A 22,617-nucleotide genomic window follows, 5' to 3' on the forward strand; every position below is an offset into this window, starting at 1 on the left:
ACAGATTCGAAATTCAAATGTAATATTTTTTTATAATTAAGTGTAACAGTATTTATGGCCAGACTAAGTATATACGTAAATAAGGGTAATTAAACTCTTTCAAAGTTACGCTAAAGAAAGCAGAATAATTAAAGCGAAGCATTTATTTTCATCATGATTTATATTTAGATAAAAATAGTGATTCTTATCGTAAAAAGTCAATATCAATACTACTTGCTAGTAGCCTAGATAACATTTATATCTTAAAAATAAGTGTAACTTCCATGGATTAGGTACCATTTAGGAACTAAGCCACAAAAAGTTTTAATAAAAATTTATTTTAGAAATTCCGGAAACATTAAATTTGGCAAGTCTTATATAAATTGAATAACAGAAATCACTCCGATTTATCCGATTATCATCTCTTAGGTCCCTTTTTAATAATACCTTGCTTAAATTACGCTTACTTATTTGAAATGTAAATTACAGTCGTAGAATAAAAGAACCCTTTCATTCTAAGTGAGTGGATTTTTGTAACAAGTTCTTTATAGTCGTATTTACAAGCCTCAGGCATTTCCCTGACCCAAAAAGAAACAAAGAATTAGTCATACATACAATACTTTATTGGATAAAGTTAGGCAGAAACAGAGAACATTTGAGTCGTAATTATGGAGAAACACTTAAACAAACTTAAAGTTCGTATCCAGTTTTTTCTAAAGAAAAAGGTCTGACATCAATTTAGCGTTATAAATGACGATAGCTTTAACCGTAAACGCTGTATTGGTAAATGTAATAGAACAAAAGGCTTAAGGGCACTTACTGAAAATCGGCTGTAATTTATTTCTTCCAACAATGTGTAAGTAAGAGGTAAAGCAGTTCAGTGATCCCCAATTACCACGGCCACAAAGGGTCGAATTTTATAGATAAATTATTTTCTTTATTCGTGTAACATTCTGACGTTGGAACTTTGATCATGTGAATTGTGAGTATTTTATAATGATTTTGTACTTATAAGTTTAGTATAGAGTTTTCTCAAAGATCACGTACGTATTGAACGGTGAATTATTATCAAAATAGGCCCAGTATTCCTAGCGCTTTGAAAATTTGGTGGAGACCCGTTTCCTTTACCCCATTTTTCCATTCCTTTCCTTATCCCTTTTCCCTTAGCGGGCAGCGCATTAGCAGAGACACTACCTCTGTGAATGTTCAGTTTCCCGCTTATTGCATTAAAAAAAAAAACGAAGTCTTCAGCTTTATATTATTACTATACTTAGGTAGTAAAAGAAAAGATAATGTTTATGTTGTACTTTGTTTCAAAAGAAATAAGGAAATTGTTTGCTCGAATTAAGAACATTTTCCCCCAACGTTCCTTTTGGGTAGCGTCAACACCACGTTAATTCAATAAACGGGGACACCTTTATATTTGTACAATGTAAATGAATAAGGCTAATGAAACTTAGGAAATTCCTTAATTATTTGCTATATAAATAGCACGATCCCGTGTTTTAATTATGTTTATTAATTATGCTACATTGTAACTAATTAAAGATTTATTTTACATAAATTTCATTACATATTTTAGAAGATCTAAGTCACGGGAGAATTAATACGGATTTTTTAAATATTTTTTTACCAAATAAAATAGAACAATGGCTCTTTGCAATAAGAAATCCAGTCGATGGAAGATTTATTTTATTTAATTTATGTAAAATCGGTAAATCTCTAAGGTTAAGGCCTCATGGAATAAAACAAAGTTCACGCTATCAGAACTCAAGTGTACCGCTTGACAATTGGTTTACACAAGACCATAAAATGACAAAATAAAAAACTTCCATATTTATAGGTACGTCTACTTACATTATTACAAAATTCATTTTGGAATTATGAATCGCCAAGCTCAGTGCAATGTCACTTACAAACCCAAAACAGTACAAAATGAAATTGCCTATTTTTTTATTTATTAGCCAAAAGTGAGGCGATTGACCATGATCTTGTAAGCTAAGATGTAGCGCATACCCCTAGACGGCATCCGTTCACCTTTCTATTGAAAAATAACTCAGTAACTCTTATTTCCCTCTACCTAAGACTATAAATCAAACACATATTTTTTTACATTACACAATTTAACATTACATTACGCTCCTTCCTCATATCTCACCTTCGCCTTGTGCCGTTTGAGCGGGTGCAGATACGTCCCGGTGATGAAAGTCCGCAAGTGCAGTTCGTTTTCCCCTTGCAGCGTGATCAGGAACACATTGTCCTCCGTCACGTCCATTACGTGTATCGGAACTCCAGCAGATATTGTCGAGAGTAGAGTGAAATTATCCACATTCCAGGTACAGACGGTGCCATCTTGGGAGCCCGTGACTAGGATCTCGCCATCTTGTATCACTTTAACTGACGTCACTGGTCCTCGGTGATGGTCCAGTTTTGTAATCTTGGAAAATATTTGACCATGGGGTAATACGTGTCTATTCTAGTTAAACTGTTAACTGTTACGGAAGGTTCCTTACGAGTATTAAACAGGTTGATTTACAAGCAAATAGATCCCTTTTTAATTAATTTAAGCATAATAAAAGTGCAGAGTTCTAGATCCTGGGTTCAATTTCAGTGTAAATAATAAAAACAATTTCTGTCCGACAAGACGTAGACAAGTGACCATAAACGTTTGAACTCAGTGACAAAGGGCTCAATTTTTTTTTTTTGCGTTAGCGCAATTAATAAACATTACTTTATATTATTATCTACCATCTTTAGTTTAGAATCATTTTTGTCCTCAATATGTATAGAACGTAAAAAACAAATGTAATTTATAAATCAATAGTAGTAAGGGAAAATTACAATAAGTTATAAATATCAAATAAATAAATTAGCTTACCAATGCTGCGTCGACCAATGACGTAACAATGACAGCAGAATCTTCTCCACCACTGATCACTAAGGATCTATTAACTATTGCAGCGACACATAATACTGGCGCAATGTGCTCTCTATAAAAAAGTTTTTTTTTAATAATTTTTTACTTCCTTTATTACATATCATTTTATAATGAATTTAGTAGGTAATGAGTGTAATTGCATCTATGATTATCAAGTCAAGTATTGTATTACAATCAAGAATCTACAATTTCCAATATAACAACATATTAGTAAATGTAACATGTGATTAAGAATTTAGCTCGTACACGGTTTAATTTAGTAAACATTGCGGTGAGCCGGTTAGTATCACTAATATTGGATTTTAGACACGCATATACTATAATTAACATTCCGTGTAATAATGTGCTAAATTAACTAACACACTGTGAAATTTTCTAATTAAAATATACCTTATGAGACTTATTAAAGGCTAACAGTAAAGTAAAGTGTAGCTGTGTACTCTCAGCTAACAAGACGATCTCAACTGTCAGCTACATAACCTTATTCTAACTTTAGATTTTAAAACAGCCTGGAATATTCTCGAAGTCTAAATTCAATTACACTGTCTTTGAAGTCTTGTTAATGATTAACAACACTTAATTGGAAAATAAAGGAACCGTAATTTTTGTAAGCAATGTAAATTTACACTGGTTTTGTTTTGACTTGGAAGAAATACAACGTATGTAGGTTAAGGTGAATTTTTCTAATATAATAATGATGCTTATCGTCTTATTAAGGTTTTATTTTAAACATAAGATCATGCATCTAAATCATAATGTACCGACTTCTCTATTTCAACAAGACTCAGAATAAGTATTTCACTCCATTTGGAGCTGTTATACAAATTCCTTATAAGAGTTACAATTTAAGTCTAAATTTGTGTATAATAATAAAGGTATATAATTATTCCATCGACACTAAACACTAATATATATGAATATGACAAATTGCACACGACACACAGAATTAGATTTCCTTTGAATGTCAGAATATATTAGTAGGACTTCTAATACAGTATCCAGACCCGAGTAAATACGTTAAGCAATTAAGACAGTATTGAGACATAATAGTATATCTGATGTGGAGCAATTTGATATTGTAATCAAGATTTAGAGGGCGTGATCACAAACATGAGTAATATGTGATTAAGTTTTATAATGCAATTGGCGGAAGCTTTCGTGATTTTATAGGGTTTATTCTGTTGTATGAAATCTCAGCAATGATACGTTGTTCATTCCTTATTTTGGTTGGTTGAGTAAAAGGTTGGTTGAGTCCCCTTAAAAGGTGGATTTTTTTTTCGAAAACAGCAAATGTGCTTAATAATTTTTACTTTATGCTTAAAGACACATCTCATTTGTTTCTCAAGGAAAATTATATAGACGTAACGATTAAAAATGTTATAAACTTATTTGTATGCTAATGCATAACAAAAAAGATACTTACAAAATCTTCGTCTTAATGGCAAGCGTATGTAAATCCCATACAATGACACTTGTATCTTCGGAGCCAGTCAGCAAATATTGAGATTCGCGAGTTACGCACATACATAGTATTCTTCCGGAATGACCTGAAACCAACAATATGCTGAACACAAGCAATGTAATACATAATATGTACTTTTTCCATCTTACAAAAAAATATGAAATTACATTTCCAATGTGATTCCAGAAGGTTGCAAGCGTATTAGCAATCTATATTCTATGAAAATGGAGCGTTAAGGCTACAAGCGGAATTTTCAAGTACTGTTTTGAATAGTAATGTAAGGGTGGGCAGTGAATATTCATCTCGGGATATACTGTAAGCGAATAAACATTTCTGTTAGTTACATATTCACTCGGATACGTGTTAACTTTTTATGGTTTTGGTACATATTCATTGGATTATAGAGTTGAATGAAATTAATGAATATTTATCCTACTAATATTATAAATGCTAAAGTTTGTAAGGATGTGTAGGTGTTTTTTGCTCTTTCGCGCAAAAACTACTGAACCGATTGCAATGAAAGCTGAACAACTGAAAAAACATATTGGCAACTTTTTATCTCGATATTCATTCGGGATACGGACTTACGCGGGTGAAACCGCGGAGCACAGCAGCATGTATAATAGTGTATGAGCACAATTATTCTAAATTTATTTGTGTAATTGTAATACTTTTGTGTCATTTGTCATTCTCTTAATTTAATTATTCTAATGTTTAACTGGGATTGGATTAGATACTTAACGTAATAAGAATTTAAGAACAGACATTTACTAAATTCTTGTTATTTTATTAAATTATTCCTGTGATTAAAATAAATACTGCTAAGGACCAAAATTCTAAAAGGAACACAAACTTTAAAACTTTGTCCTTTATAAAATTGTTATACATGGTTGCAAAACAAAAAAAAAAAAAATCACAATGGCTTGTACTTTCCATTCAAAGGTTTATACAATACAAGCGTGTAAGAAATAAAAAATGATAACTTTTCAACTCGAGAAAGGCTTCTAAAGCAATTACATGCTCTCTTGATTCTGTTGCTCACATAAACGACGCTTTTAAAAGCCATGGAGCTTATTACGTGTGCCATTAAAGTGTTATATCATTGTCATATTATTGTTTTAAATTGTGATCATTTAAGGTATAATATACGTTACATTAAGTATTAAATTAAATGATAATATTAATAACAAAAACACTATTTTATGTAATATAATTACATTTGCCAGAGTAGCGATATTCACGCAAAATTTTATATTATATATATGTTAAAATACTAACATAAAAAATTCATATACGTATAAATGTAATTTAAAAACACATCTACAGAATAACGTTTCTTACGAGCCAACGCATATTAACTGTTTTATTTTTTACCCAATGTGTGTGTTGTTTACCTTATTTTAAATAAAAATGTAGACCTTATCATTTGATCGTAAGAAAAGATTGGCTCCAGGAACTTTGTGAAACTCATTCACGAATTGGTGATAAGTTAGTAATAGATTTGGGCACAGTTTGCCTGCTCTGTTGATTTGAAACACTCCCAAACCGGGTTTTATGTAATAACTTTGAGTTCTATTTGAAAAAGTTTTCTTCGGAGTCGTAATATGAAGTACCGAGGTCTTTTTGTGTTATGTAATGAAATGAAAATACTTTCTGTAGTGGTTTCAATATTTGAATGTGATTATTTATACAAATATCTGACATAAATATCGGTTATTAATAAAAATGGTATCGTTAAGAGACTATTAGATTAGACCTAACTGCTTCTTAAAATCTATGATTTGTGGATTTATTTATTTTTTTTGTCAAATAATATGTTTGAAACATTTTCTTTGTAAAGTAATTAATTATCCTTTATTCAATACGATTCCAATGTTTCCCTTTTACGAGTAAAGGCATTTAAATTAAGCCGTAATTCAGCACAAAGGCTAGTAATTAATACTCAAATTTATTAATTTCCCACAGTTGACTGAACTTACTTTGTTTTTAAAATCGAATAAATAATTCGAATTAATAAAAAATTCGTTTCATTTAATTTTAAAAATACAAAGGTACCCATTTTAAAGCCAGGCATATGTAATTTTGTGATAATATGTGATTATATTTATTCTTTAGGTGAATGAGGAAACAATGTATACCTAAGGAGTGAAACCTATAGTCGACAAATACGATCTCAGTCTGATTACGATCCATAAAGATATTTCCAAGAGGAAATGAATTATGACATTAAACATTTATTGTAAAGTACTTCGGCTCAAACACACAATTAAATACTAAATAAATTTATTTAATTGAGCAAAAAGGTGGTATTAGTAGTCTGAACCGAACGCAATTCCTTGTTATTGATGTAAATGATGACCTCGAGTCTTATTTTACTGGAAAGCAATCACAATAGCGATTTTCAATTTCAGTCGGCAGGTGTGCGAAACGGCATTTAATCCTACCATCTAAATAATTGGAGGGCCGTTTGAGTACCCGGCGAAATGAGGCCGAATATATAAAAGTATGGATACTCATTTCAAATCCATTTTTGTTCTCCTTACAATAATATTATAAAAGTAGCTGTTTGAACGAACGATTTGCAGAACACAATCTCACTCTGGTTGAAATATAAAAATATTATGTAAATTTATTCTTTTAAGTCTCCGGGGAAATCGCTACATCGCTACAAAAAATGGGACGTTAGAAAAATAAAAAAGGCGTCCTCCCTAACCAAACCACCGCCATTGAACGTCATTTCGGCCGAGTAAACAGACCCAAAACGCGTTACTAAATTAAAATACATTAACGGGGCATGTATACAGATCATGTGAAATCTTGGATTAACCCTTGTTCAGCAAATTTACAGACCCCACAGCCGAATAAGGGATCCCGGCGCCCGCTCAAGAATATAAACTGAAACTTACTGGGTAATGAAACCTCGGCATCTTAATTAACTGCAAGCAGGATTTGATGAATGAACAAAAATTCCAAGAGCTCCGTAAATAAATGAAGGTTAACACGGATTGTGAATTATTCTGATTGAGGTTGGTTTTTCTACGACGAGCTTTCGCTGTTATTTTTGTAAAATGAATTGTCCTAAGTTAATTAAGTATTTTCAAAAATACTTATATTTCAATTGATTTGAAAAAATCGTGTACACACTAAATAATCATTTATTTTCAAGTGAATTATTTTAAGTTAAATTAAACTAAGAATAACGAGTAGGTGTTGGATATAAGCAGAAATATGTTGATAAAGTAACCTACGATGAGAAAATTAAATTGGAAAAAAAGTATATTACGCTCAATCAACTGGAACTATGGTGAAAGTGTAGGATTTTCATGATCACTTGGTAAATTTTCCTAACAACCTTATATTATTGTGTGTCGAACTTTATCGAGGGTAAGTTTTAGCCAGCTCATAAATGTCATAGCATGTTTCGACTATAGCCTTTGGGAATTATCAAAACTTTCAGTAACTAGCAGTCTATATAATGTATAGTTAGTTGGTAAGTAATAGCGATAAATGTCGCATCCTTTTTTAATATTCTTTATACGTTATCTTATTTATGTTGTTTAACGGCAGTAATGCGTTAGACATCTCAATAAATGTAAAGAAATATAAAATTTACATTTGATTTATTTCGAATTTGACAGACTAGTGTTTCAATAAAATACAATTATTCAATGTCACTTATAGAAAAATATTTAGCGTAGAGTAGTAGATATGTCGTGTAGTAATATTTCTGTCGTTTCCTTGTGATCAAACACCTTTAAACCTATTATTATACTTACTGGAAGTTTCAACGTGATGTGAGTCTATAATCGCTACCTTCATTAATGGATATACACTCTGGAGTTACACTTGAAGCGGCAGTGCAGTGGATGCTGTGAATATCTCAACAAGACGACACAGTTTAGTTACCTTTAAACGTGTGCACTTTAGAGTTGGACATGACGTGCCACAGCTGCGGGTCGCCGGCGGAGGGCGCGAGCACGAGGTGCTGGCGGGACGGCGCCAGCTGCAGCAGCCGCGCGCCCGCCCCCGCGCCCCCCGCGCCCCCCGCACCCGCCGCACCCCCGCCACCGCCCACCGACATCACGCGCACCGTGGACGCGATTGGCGGGTGCAACCTGGTCACCAATTGTTCTTTGGATATTGTCCTTACTGATTGTAATGAAACAAGTGAATTTCGCTAACAGATTGTGTTTTATGAAAAATGTATACAATCACACGTTTGGGTTTGTGTACGTAGCACAAGAGATAGCGTGACTAGGAGCAGTGTACATTATTTTAATACTTCCTTATAATATTAATACTGTGTTTGTTTATTTGTTTGTTTTTCTCGTTTAGGTGCTTTTTATGTGGTGATGATAGTATGGAGACTATAATGATATAGGATACTTTTTACGAACTATATTTATAACTGACGAATAAGAACTTATTGGTAAGTGATTTTCTTTTAATCCATAATTATAATGATAAATTTTGAAATTAACATTAAACCACAAGTGACGCTAAATTAAACATTGATTCAAATCGATTCGACGATAATATCCGATACAAACTTACTATCAAATAAATAAGTGAAATACTATGAACGTAAAAAGAGTAGTGCATAAGCACAAAGGTTTATTAAGCTAAAAGCAATGTAGTATTTGTATCGTTACATAAGATCTTTCCCATAAATAAGATAAGAATGTTCGGTGATAGAAAATCGTATGGTATATTACCCATGTTCACGTATCTCGATGAAAAATATATTCAATAAGTCTGCGTTAAAACGACGATACCATATAAAATATGTCACCGTTTTACGTGAAGCCAAGACTGAAATACAAGTAAATAACTTTCGGGCAATATTTATATGCAATATTTTGTAAATACATATACGCCGTTTTTGTCACTTTTTTATTCTTGTAATGTTCAGTATTAATTGACAATTACAAAACAATTCAATATACGGATTCTCCAAATAAAGATATCTATTCGTATGTCAAGGAAAGCATGTGGTATATTGAAAATTTATTATTTGCTGATATATTTAGTCTGTTTTAAACATTCTCACCCTAACGCTGGAAAATTTGAACATTTAAACTGTTACATAAAGCTCATTTTATAAAGTCGATATTAATTTAACATCCAACTCACCATCCATTTAGTGGAACTAGTAGAGGCTTGTCATATCCGTCGCACCAGGCCATGGCAGCTGTCACCAGCGTCGCCAGCACGCCTCGTCGAGCTACTGCTGGTCTGAGCCAGGCTATAATCTGAATAGATATATAATTTATACTATATACTGTTATACAATATATACTCAATATAATAATAATTATAATTGACACGTTGCCATTAACAAAAGGAGAAGAATTTGCTTTTTGTGGTCTCTTTATTGGTTCAAAAACTTAAACTACGTCATCGATATAAATGATTAGAGGCGCTCGTGTGATTCTTATTAGTTCAATATAATAAGTATAATATAGCACTAAAAAATTATAATAGAAGAAAATACATTTTTCTTTAGATAAATATACGTTCGTGGTTTTTAATGTGAAAACATCTTTGTGGGATATAATAAGTTTTGCTTAATAAAAAACCATCACTTATAACGACATCCTATTTTTGCTCTTTAATTGCTACGTGATTGTAATTTCAGTAATCATTAGTAGGTAGTTTTTATTTTTCAAAAATTATAATGAAAGATATCTCAATTAGCATACCCTATTGACAAACAAAACATAAACGACCAAAGTCGCAAAAATATGAACCATTATAATACTGCATAGTATTCTAATTCTAACTCTGATTTTATTTTATTTTATTTTTTATTTAGTGGAAAATATTTAATGTATAATAAGTGTTTCAGTTACAGTTTAACCTAAAAATGCAAATCTAAAATTATTGATCAAATTATAAAAAGGCGGATGGAATCTTAATAAAATGCTCATGGAGATATTAGACAGAAATGACGTAGGTAAACGTGTGTCTATAGAAATGGCGTATACAAGACGCTATCTTAGTCACGTCGGAGATGTACCGATGCGTTATCTGAATTTATTACTGCCTTCAACTTGTTGCTTATACAACGCATTTAATGTCTCAATACGTAAATATATCGAGTTTATAAAGAGAATTTATTAGATAGAGAGAAAAAAGTACATCATTGCGATGTATTAAGATAATCTATAGGTACTGATGTCACAAAGGATAGAATGTGAAATTTTTAGTTTCAACGAGCTTATAGGTATCAGGAACAGCATGGGAAAAAATATTCGTTTTAACAGGCGAAGCTGCGAGGGCCACCTAAATTTTAATAAGTGTATGGAAATTTATTCACTTATTAAACACCATTGCTTTAGAGAATATTATAATATTATTATGTGGCTCTTAACGTCTATTCACGCAATTTCGCTCAACCAAAAACCCTTTACTCTCGTTACAAGAATGAATTTGTAATGGAAAACAGAGCGTTTCAATCTTTATGGTGCGCGAGCGGAACTAAACTTGTTTATGGGCGCTTAGGTGTATTTTTATTTAAAAGCTGTCTTTAAAATATAATACGTATATAAAAACTCATACGTCCTTCAAAATTCACTGTTATTTGAAATACTTTTAAAATCATGTGTTATTGTTTTGTTATTTGAAATACTTTTAAAATCGTGGTTAAAATAAAATTTGATGTTTAAAGGATAAACACATGGATGTTAACGCCTTTTATTTTGAAACAGTATGTTGATCTTTATAAATGCTTAGTAACATCAAATTAATAATGAAACGCCATCGTTTATTAAGCTAAGTGTACTATTGCTAAACAAAAAAATCACGATTATACAATATTATTTTCTATCTTTTTAAGGAACACCATGTTTCATTTGTGACATCTGGGCGAACGAATAATGTATATATGAACATGACCGACCTGGCGGAACTTGGCGGCGACAGCGGAAATGGAAAGCTTTCACGGAACGCAATATACCACGTTTATTACTTTTTCCATACAATTGTGGGATCATTCAAATACACCGCTCCACTATAGAACTTTTACTTTTCCAATACCCTCGAATACATACTACATATACCTTGAAATTAGTTTTGTTGCGCGTTGTTTGACTTGCAACAAACATTCTGGGACATTCCATTTCCCTGACAGTAATCTGTCGCGATTTATCCAGATAACATCGTATTCAATTAACTAGCTGGCGCTGCTCAAATAGATAAGAAGAAAGGGTCTTTTAAAACAAGTATAAACTAATCGTATCTGACGTGAATCTTCTAAGCGTATAAGGAGTTAGATAGAAACTTCATACGCCAACTTAGGCTTTAAATTAGATAAGTTTCTAAGATGCGATCAAATCGCTTGGTTGTGGGACGAAATTTTGAACTCGCAGGTAAACAAGCAATAAATAATGAATTGCAATGTTAAGCGGCAAAGCTATTAAGCTAAATATTAACAACTATGAATTAGTCAGATTATAATTTACTTATATATAATTACTAAGCAAAATGATATATTAATGAAATGCTAGTTCTTATAGTATATAATTAATTGATGCATATTATCATATGTAGACAGATACAAAGCATGAAGGGAGATATCCCTCGATTTAAAATCCTTTTAGCAGTACAATTGAAGATCTTTATAGTATTGCATTTTGCCTAAGTATATCAAAAGCAGTTACAAATGAAAACCTACTCAATTAATTACCTACTACACTAACTCACAAATTAAATTTTACGTTAAATTAAGTTTCCACTCATTAAGGAGTAAACTTCATAAAAATCATTAATTTTAATTGGTCTAGAAAGTTTTACCGAAGTTTGTTAACTAATTACTTAAACACTTTTAAATAAACTACAAAATTTATTTAATGTATAGGGTATTCCCCAGTTAATTTGTTCGATAGTTACCAAGTTCCTACAATCTCAAAGATTTTAATTAGATCGTTAACCGTAGATAACCAATCAAATTTAATATCAAGTTCATAAAACTAAGAATTAGGTACAATATTGAAATTAATGAAACCAATGAATCATAACTTTGTCAACTAACAATTGTCAACAATTTTAAATCCCATTCACATCAATACAAATAAAGCTACTATGCCCTGCTAAAAATTATTCCATTTAAATAAACAGCCTGTACATAGATAGTCCTACTCTCGAAGGTTCCAGAAGTCACTAGAGTTAATCCATACCTGAGCGCCCAACTGCATCGGATCTCTGGTCAGTATATCGCTCGCCTTCCGAACCGCGCCATATACGAGCTCCACATCACGGTCCAGTATGTAGCAGCGAACGTGTTCCAATATACAGCGGAGATATGATATTGTTACTGTTTGTACCTGGTGAATAAGTGAGACGCTCTTACATGGTCTGATCGTTATGTGCACGGATTCATAACTAGCGCCGCCTATAGCCTTCCGCAATAAATGGGCTATCTAACACTGAAAGAATTTTTGAAATCGGACCAGTAGTTCCTGAGATTAGTGCGTTCAAACAAACAAACAAACTCTTCAGCTTTATAATATTAGTAAAGATTATAAATTATATAAGAGATGTCAAAAACTTTAAACTGACATCAAAAGTTATTTAGTGGGTAAAGTGAATCATTTTAGAAAAAATATTATATGAAGAAAAAAAAATTTACGTTTCTTGAAAAAAATAAACAAACGAAGAATTATTTATTACACAAAAGGTAAACGACGTCCCTGAGGAGGAGGTAGTACTGCAAATTCTAAAAGGGGTAAAATAAAACCAATTTCAAATAAAACCATTTATCTACCAATAATTACCTTTTGGCAAATAAATATAGGTGTGACAACAAAAGTGACCTTTAGAAACACAATCGTTTCATATTCAATATCCACAATTATTGTTTTAATAATAAATGTGACTTAGATGGAATATGTAAACAACGATTAAGCCGTCTAGCCCAAATATTTTATCAGCGGTATTCAGGCTTAAAATATTATTTGTGAGAGGATTTTAATGATGTTCTATCAATTTATAATTGAACAATTTAATTATAATTGCTCAAACTTAAGCTATACAAACGCTTAACTTTGATCGTAGATTTAATTATTAATATTAAATCCAGCGCAAACTTAAAATATCGATATTGATATAAAATTATCATGACTTATTTCGTCTAATTTATTATAATTTATGTCAATCTTAAACAAATTAGTATTATTATTGTAGATTACCGCCCTCAACAATGACTATATATATATATATTGCAACATCTAATACGTTTTGGTTCTTAGGACATAGATTAAAAGACCGAAAGTTTTTTAAATATATGCAGATTCAAAATAATCAGATTTAGGGAAATTGATGCACTCTTATATGTTAAAAAAAAAACAAATAATAGAATAACTCGCAGCATAATTAACTCACAGCAGCCAATAGGAAGTCAAAGTTGCACACGGTCAAGTCCTTGAGTTTGGAGAAGTCTCCAGCCAACAGGAGATGGAGCCAAGACTCCTCCACGTGCCGTTGTGTGAAGGCCGCCGCTGTCCTGCTGGCCGAGTGGAATGGCGTCGAATCCAGTAACGCGTCATCGTCGTCTACACAACCTAGAGGTAAATATTCCTCAGTAAACATTTATAGTATCAGAAATTTTCCATGATTTCAGTGGTTTAAAGTAAGTTTATAACTAGTAAATAAGTTCATTTTTTATTTCTTGTTATATTTTTTTAATTTATATAATGTATGTGGGTAGGTATGTAAGTATGTATGTTTTTATATTTTTGTATGTCTTACGTGTAGGTATCTAATGTATATATTATGTATTTAAAACTTTACAATCGCAGCTCTTGCCCCTGTATTTATACTTTTAACAGCTTCTCCTTCACCACCAGGTTGTCTAGATGAGATCGTTACCGATAAGACCGCCTGTTGTGCACTTGAATGTGTATAATTTTATGTATATTTTTACTTTTCTCTCATTTGGTGCATAATAAAGCGTTTTTGTTTGTTTGTTTGTTTTTGTTTACGGGTGAAAGAGAAAAAATATCTGTTTATGTTTCTATGTAGGTAAGTTCTTTGTGTGAAATTACGGAGGCAAATTACAATGATTTACAAGGAACTGCTTGGAAAGTTGCACATCCGTGTAAATAATATTAATTTATGTATTCAGAGCGTAAAGTCATCTAATTAATTACTCGGTGTGTAAAATTTTGTCATTGTTCCGTATAAATGTTGGTCAAATGTGAATGCAGTTTATAAATTAGGTAAGGTACTCAGATAATGGAGGGATGGGGTGTGGGAGCTTTAGCACGCTCAACAATTATTTACATTGTAGCCTATTATAATATCTCTTGGTTTATAACATAAGTGCTATAAAACATATATGGAAGCAACAATTAGTTACCAGTTACTTGTAACCTATTATTTGATCAAATGCAACATAATTGGGAGCAGTAACTTGGTAGGTAAGTATTAAATGCCTTAAGTAAAACTATTTTTTTTTTCTACGATACAAAGCTAAAACAGTAACTATCATCGTAACTTTAGGACGCCCGATACATATATATTTTTAGTCACACTATCTTATTAGGTAAAACTTTTAGTTTCTATATAAATGCTGCTAAAGTTATATGCTATCAGATATATGCCTACACGACTAAATGAAAGGAACTAGCGCAGCGAAGTTTCAGAAAAACTCTCGCGAGTACGTGATTACATAACAGTGAATACAGCATAAAATGGCTTCAAAGTTTCCTCCTCAAGTTTCTTGAATCTTTAATCTATCGTAAATTGAGATAAATATAAAATTTCTACTCTCATATATGTTTCAAACTAATAAGTTTGGAAACATAAGCTACTGGCTTTATTTGAGCGATAATGTAAAATTAAGCCCCACCTTACTTTGATATACCCTCTACATAGTGTACATCTTTTTCCTTTCCTAAGAATAATTGATAGTTAGTTTTCCTCGGAAATAAATACGAACATTCTATATATACTCTGTGTTACCCGAGTAGCGCGGTGAGGACGAAGTGTGTGTAGCATGATCTGAAAATACCCCAAAAGTTTGCATTTCCATCTCACCCGGCTCCTGCGCCTCCGAGGTGTCCGCGTCGTCCGGCTCGCACAGGAAGCCCGCGAAGTGCAGCGCGGCGAGGTCGGAGTGCGCGTCGCGCAGCGCGCTCTGCACGCGCACGTAGCGGCGGCGCGCGCGCGCGCTGGCGGACGCGGCGCGCCACCGCCACGTGCTGCGCCCCGACACTACGTTCTCGCTGATAAGCGTCTCTGCGAGGGGATAATGCTATGAGAGTCGCTTTTTATGTTGATACAATTGATACAAATATTATAAAGCTGAAGAGTACGTTCGTTTGTTTGTGTGAATGCACTAATGTATTATATATCTGTATATATATGATATCCCATTTATTGAGGAATAAACGGGATATCTACCACTGTAAGAATTTTAAATGGCTATACATGTACCACGGGCGAAGCCGGGGTGGACCGCTAGTACCTATATAAAAACTCAGTGGCATAACGTGGATTTCTGCCGCCTGGGATTCATTGTAAATACGGTGCACCTTTTGAGTGCTCCGTACCCAGTTACTAAGATTTCGCTGACCGTGTATCTGACTGTTTGTTTGTTTCTAGGTTGTATCTCAGAAGCTATGCGCGCTATTTAAAATATCAAAGTTTTTCCGAATTAATAAATTTGCAATCGTCTCCTCCATGCTTTGCCACTGCATACACTAATCTAATATCTAGTGCAATGTGTGTTTATTGTTATAGAACTTGCGCTATACTTTAGTGGTCAAGATTCCAAATAGAGATATCCTCAACAATCGAATATATTTATTTTATTTTCCAACCATCCTTCCTATTTCGTATCTATTACCCTGTTTATTTCTACCTCAAATATGAACGATATTTTTAATGCTTTAATTAATTTGTCTTTAGAGACTTCGAAAGATCTATGTTTAGCGAATTTAGTTTAAAGTTTACTGAATAAATTAAGTCACCCTCTTGTGAACAAGTCCTTAAAGACTTCATTATTATAACAATACTGTTAAAACTTCACTTGCTTTAAATAATACCATTCAATAATTTGATGTAATGGACTCCTAAAATAAACGAATGAACAGTGTTTCTGCTAACTTTACAAAGTAACTTTATTCACTCTATGTGTTTCCACCCTTGATTGGTTTCTGATTTTTATTATAATAAACAATTTTCATGTCGTTGAAAGGTAATTTATTGAAACCAATTTTCCAGATATCAAAGTTGCACATAATTTTAGATTACATGTTATAATGACATACGTAAAAGTAACGTAAAAGTAATTAAAGTGGAACATTTTTAATAAAATACGAATAAAACTTTAGAAACTACATACTCATCATATATTTGGCGACACACAAAGTAGAAAAGTTGAAGTTAGCGTCCTTGAGCGTTATAACAGCCTCACTGTTGCTCGTCGGCATCAAAAGTTCCAGCAGTTCAAGTTCTGTGAGACCGAACTCCGAACAAGTTATATAACCTACAACACAATGGCATAAACTTTGTTAATTTGTGATGATATTCCAGCCAACTGTTGAAAGTTAAATAATCACCTGCTAATTTACTAAATGCCTTAGCTCCGAAAACTGCTTCTAAATTATCAAAGGCACTATCGATATATTCGCCGGAACTATCGTTTTCCGGCATGTCCTCGACCGCTTCTAACAAATAATAGCAACTTTGCACTTTGAATTTCTCTTTTTGCGCCGGTGTTAGTTGCAGCTGCTCCAAAGATACGGCAGTCGTACAAATAAGAAAGACATTTCTCGGCAACGACATCGGTAGCCACGATAGGCCAGTCACTATATCACATTCTAGAGGATTCACTCTGTGCACATTATCAATGAATATCAATAGAATCTGGTTTTCCATATCTTCACAACGTCTGAGCAAACTTTGGAACCAATTGTTAATGTACAGTGGATCGAAACTCGCATCTTTTGGCAAGTAACCTTCTGGAATGTTTAGAATTATGGACATTTGTTGACAAATAACACGCAGTAGCTCTAAATTGTAAGCCGATCTGGGTGTCGATGCTGAAAATCTTATTATCCTCAACACCGGCTTCGGGAATATCTCTTCGCATTTGTAGTACAAATGCGTTAGCAGAGTACTTTTTCCGGATGCGTCTGGTCCGTATATTAACACAGGTGGGTGTCGAGATCTATTTTCATAATTTTCTTTGGCATTAGACAGTATGCTCGAAGCGGCTTCGTTTATTTGTTTCACAGTGACTTTATATTGATTGTTTTGTTCTATACATAGCCTAAGATGAGTTATATGTTCCAAAAAAACTTCCTAAAAAAAAGAGAAACCATTACGTCATAAATTTCTTTGGAAATTCGCGGTTATACTGGGACATAATTTTTCTTTAAAGGCAAGATAATAGGTGAACATTATGATCAGGTAGGTCCCATTTATTAAGTCGAGCGTCAATCGCGTACTATCTATATAAATTACCTGAACAGTCTTTTTCCTTCCTTTCCCCTGATCGGGCTCAGTACTAAGGCTGTCATCGATCAGAGAGCAGACTACAGCTTGCAGTTTTTCTCGGAATGGTGACAATTTCTCTTCAATGTCTGAGCCACCATCCGTTCGTGATGAATCTGCTGACGATGCCCTACAATTCAGAAATCAAATTAATATTAATTTACACGTAACAATAAGTGAATATAACATTGGCAATATTTATTCAACGATAACATAAATAAATAAAATTTTAAAAGTACAATTACTAACTCTAGCCTAATAATATGTGTGTCAGGTAGGATGTCCTCTATCTTTTCTTGTAGTGCTTTTAACCTCGCATGAGCTATTACTGTTAATTTTGTATCATCTGGTTCTAATGGGGAAAGCTCTCGGAGTGCAACTATCAAACCTTTCGGGTGTTTGCCATTTTTAAGGATATCTGTAACAAATAGTTTTTGAATTATTATATAAAAAGTACGAGACAGGACAGATGTAAAGAATAAAAATGTATATTCGCCGCATAGTGAAAAAAAATTACAAGCTATTGCTGTGCAGTCGGAACGGGCCCGTTAGATTTCCTGGTAAAAACTATACCTGTATGAAATTTCATCCAAATCGGTGGTTTAGGTGTAAAGAAAAGACAAACAAACTTAGTAACTTTCACATTTATAAAATTAGTAGGGATGGTACGAGAGCCAGGCAAAAATCTCGAAATTGATTTAATCATTTCACATCGCAAGAAATGATTGACGAAATTTGTGCTTGTTAAGTCGACCATTTTATCGATAGACATCAAAGATAGACGTGCCTTGATAATTCGAAATTCATAAAACACTGTTAATTGTTACTTATTATTATTTCTTTAAACAATAAGTATTATTGCGATTTAATCATGAATAAGGTTCTTGTTAGATATATTAAATATCATTAAATCTATCTGGGTATGAATAAACGATCACATTTTATTGAAGTGGTAAACTCAAGTTATTGAAAATTGTTTCCGATTTATCACAAATATTTTATCCACGTTGCACTGCTCAATCAACAAGTGCAATGAATTGAACACTGGATATTCTCCTCACTTATTCCGAGAAATCAGGATAGATTCTTTTTCAGTTTTTATCGGAATACAAGTAACGGCAGCCTTTTATAATAATTGCGATTCCGCTTCTACGTAGTTTATTTGCAAGACCGTTTCAATAATACTACAATCGTACTTATTATAAATAAATCTCTATTTTGTTTTACAAGTGTCAGAATAGATTCATCAAAAAATACGCGTAGTATTTTATGCTATAATATGATGATATGAAATTTGTATCTTAAGTTTGCAGTAGTGATATACCCAAAATAATGTTACAAAGAAGTGAATAAGAACAAATAAAGTAAATTTTAATACTTACCCAATGCCAGTTCGCATTGTATTTCGACGGGGCTTCGCAATAAATCTGCAACGTTCACGCCAGCATCATACGCTTCGAGGGCCAGCGTATTAAATGCTTTCTGAACTGTACAGAGACGTTTTCGCTCTTCTTCACGATCCAGTAAATTGCTGTACCTAATAATAAGTTTTGCTGGCTATTTTGTGTTTGTTTTAATAGTGCTCAATAAGATTGCATAACTAATATGATCTATTGGGTGTTTTGATGTTAAATTAAAGAAAAATATCAATATTTCACGAAAATTACTTGATATAAACTAGACAAATATAACTAAATTTACCACATCAACCAGACTATTCATATATATAACGGAAAACAAAGTGTTCGTGTTATATTTATTCCACGAAAAACTCATAGCTCCGCTCCTTATTCCTGTGAAATTTGTCATCAAAAAAGGTTCGGATGGCATGACTATATTGTAATCATAGAAAGAGATGTTTTTGGGACGACAAAACATCTTCATTTAATAGGGAAAAACGGCGGAGCCTACGTAAATTCAGATTAAATTACCTTCTGTATAAGCAAAAATGTAATTCTGGCAAGGGTCAACATATTGAATAATGCAAGCAATCTCACTCGTACCTTTTCGTATCCCGCCCCAACAGAACCTTTTTAACAATAAAAGATAACCTTAAAGATCTTAAGGTGTAGCGATATTTATGTACAGATAGCGGAGTCTCCTATAAATTACCGATTTTACGATCCCGCTGAGTAAACGGATCTCATTCCAGGGAAATGATCGTAAATTGTTACGCCCTAAACGTTGGGTCAGATGATAATGACTCAGAGAAAAATGTCGCAGGGTAGCATATCTAGACAAATTAAGGTATGTTTAAATAATTAATTTGAAGGTTAAAAATAGCATCTTTTTTCAGGCGACCATAGTTTGGACGTTGGCCGCTCAAAAAAAAACTTTGCTATACTTGATCTGGCAATGTCTATTGTTTTTATATACACTTTTCATTTATTTGATTGGAAGTCAACTTTTCTGTGAATGGATGGAATGGCTTTTCGATGTATGTTAAATTATTTATTAATCTAAATCTATCTCTTGTAAAGACACTTCATATTATTGAATCAAATATATTTATAACTCACAACATAAATCAACACGAAGTAGTTCCATTTTATATCAATCTCTCGTAAATTACCAGTTATTCTAGTAAAACACAATGCGCATTTATCTTGACAGATGAATTTAGGGATACTATGCCACCTACACATTTCTTTCCACCGGCTCCAAATAAAAACGTTTGGTCATTCATCGGCACTATATTTTCTTACCATTTGTCATCGCCCTCCAGTTGGTATGAGCCATCGTCGCTGCTTTTGTAACAGGCGCGAACAAGAGCGGTTTGTGCTGAGTCATGTTGTACTAATTGCTCAAAAGTTTCTTTCGGTATATTGAATGGTAGAACTGGTTGGTACGACGCCGCTTCGCCGCCTATTAAGCACTGCAATATGAAGCATGTTTAAATATAACTTTTAGCGAAGTTTTGTATTATTATTCATTAAAATATAGGTAAATCAGTTTATAGCCTTAATTATCATCATCGATCAGAAATGGTTTGATTATATGAAAAATAAGAGGTTATCAAAGTTCGGCTCTAACTACTTTTTTATTGCTCGTCCAATAATATTTTTTTATGTCATAGTGGGCGACTGAGCTGGTGGTTCACCAGATGGTAAACGATCCTCACCGCTCATGAACATTCGGAGAGGTTGTGCCTCTACGGATGCGCTACCCGCTTAAAGGGGTAAGAGAATAGGAAAGGATTGACTGGAAAAAAAGAATGGACTGGGACGGGTGAGGAAAAGGAAACTGGCCTCCGGCTCCCCCACTCACCGTACAAAACACAGTGACATGCCACTATTTCACGCCGGTTTTCTGTGGGGGTGTGGTACTTCCCTGGTGCGAGCTGGCCCATTTCGTGCCGAAGCGTGCTCGACTCGCACATACGAAAATATGTTCTACATCTCTATTACTTCATACGTTTTACGCATGAAATACATTGTGATCTCTTTTTAAGATAAACTAAATAAAAATTATTTTACGAAAGGTATAAATAAGATATAAGCCAATGAGTTGAACATTTTCTATCGCCACAACAATTTAAAAACAGAAATAAATTCATTAAGTACATAAACGTTCAAACATTTAAAGTAAGTAATTAAATGCAATCAATCAACTGTAAACCGCATTAGACGCTTATTAATCTATCAAGATGGATTTCGCAAAGAGCTAACAAAGGAATAATAGAACCATCAATTATACTCAAAACAATTATCCGTAGGTACCTAAATCAAAATTTGGAACTGAACCTTTTTAAGAATATAGCAACAATTCATAATTCATAAATAAAATTTACCCTTTTCGAGGATGTATATTGATAATACTTAGAATTTTAATGTACGTAAGTACAAGCCAACAATGTATTTTAGTAAGTTATTGCTTCACGAATTTCCGTTCGTAAATTGTATTCCAGTTTAAATATGCGTAATTACCTACAATGTACACTTAATTATCTACTTAATTATGTCCAAATTTATTCGGACATAATAAAATTGAATTACACACGCATTATCAGTTCTTTAATTTAATTACATTTATAATATGAAGGTGACAATATTTCAAAGTCACGGAATTTTGGATTCCATAGTTCATTCCTCATTAACCTATAAATTTTTATCGTATTCCCGCCAACAGAATTGTTTTCCATGCGATGGCTGACTAGAGGGTTTTAAAAGCTGAGCAGTAAACAAAAGCGTGCGAAAAATCCGAAAATGCTGATGCTTTTACTGTATTATACTTCGGCCGTTCAGAGAATGCGTTCCTGACACCTATCAGTTAGTCACGACTAGTGATGGGCACAACATAACACTGAGTTCATTACCGTTCCTCCAAAATGAACCGCCGCATTATTTTAAGACTATTTTCGTTTTAAATTGGCGGAATCAAAGAAAAAAGTAATTCATTTAATAAAATTGAATGAATAATTGAATGTGTGTACAGAATATTAATCAGACTCCGATTCGCTTGAGGAGGTGGTGTCTTCATCATCATCTTCGCCTACATGTATAATTATATTATTATCAATAATAATTATATTTTTATATTTCATAAAAGTTATTTTATAGTCCATTATTTTCAAATTCTTAAAAAGAAAAACAAAACGTATTATTTTATATTATAACTGTATAAGAACAGATAACGATACTTGCCTGTTATTTTTAGCACAGCACTACAAATATGAAGCGCTGATATAACCTTGTAATAGCGCAGTATAGATTTAGAAAAATATTGTTTACCAAGTTAT

The 22,617-nt window shown here is 32.9% G+C and overlaps 1 protein-coding gene across 1 annotated transcript in view; it reads right to left on the reverse strand.

The window, feature by feature from the left end:
* The window catches only part of LOC119831393 (NACHT domain- and WD repeat-containing protein 1), an 85,492-nt gene that overhangs the window by 21,377 nt on the left and 41,498 nt on the right, over positions 1 to 22,617 (reverse strand). Inside the window, exons 5-18 of the mRNA XM_038354716.1 lie at positions 20,585 to 20,754; positions 19,262 to 19,416; positions 18,129 to 18,297; positions 17,850 to 18,009; positions 16,943 to 17,687; positions 16,726 to 16,869; positions 15,417 to 15,617; positions 13,761 to 13,939; positions 12,557 to 12,703; positions 9,513 to 9,631; positions 8,286 to 8,494; positions 4,341 to 4,464; positions 2,858 to 2,969; positions 2,138 to 2,416 (exon numbers count right to left, since the gene is read on the reverse strand). Of these exons, the coding sequence (XP_038210644.1) occupies positions 2,138 to 2,416; positions 2,858 to 2,969; positions 4,341 to 4,464; positions 8,286 to 8,494; positions 9,513 to 9,631; positions 12,557 to 12,703; positions 13,761 to 13,939; positions 15,417 to 15,617; positions 16,726 to 16,869; positions 16,943 to 17,687; positions 17,850 to 18,009; positions 18,129 to 18,297; positions 19,262 to 19,416; positions 20,585 to 20,754 (2,913 nt within the window). The remainder of the gene's footprint in view (positions 1 to 2,137; positions 2,417 to 2,857; positions 2,970 to 4,340; positions 4,465 to 8,285; positions 8,495 to 9,512; positions 9,632 to 12,556; positions 12,704 to 13,760; positions 13,940 to 15,416; positions 15,618 to 16,725; positions 16,870 to 16,942; positions 17,688 to 17,849; positions 18,010 to 18,128; positions 18,298 to 19,261; positions 19,417 to 20,584; positions 20,755 to 22,617) is intronic.

The sequence above is a fragment of the Zerene cesonia genome, chromosome 13 (genome assembly GCF_012273895.1).
Source record: "Zerene cesonia ecotype Mississippi chromosome 13, Zerene_cesonia_1.1, whole genome shotgun sequence".
Lineage (NCBI taxonomy): Eukaryota > Metazoa > Arthropoda > Insecta > Lepidoptera > Pieridae > Zerene > Zerene cesonia.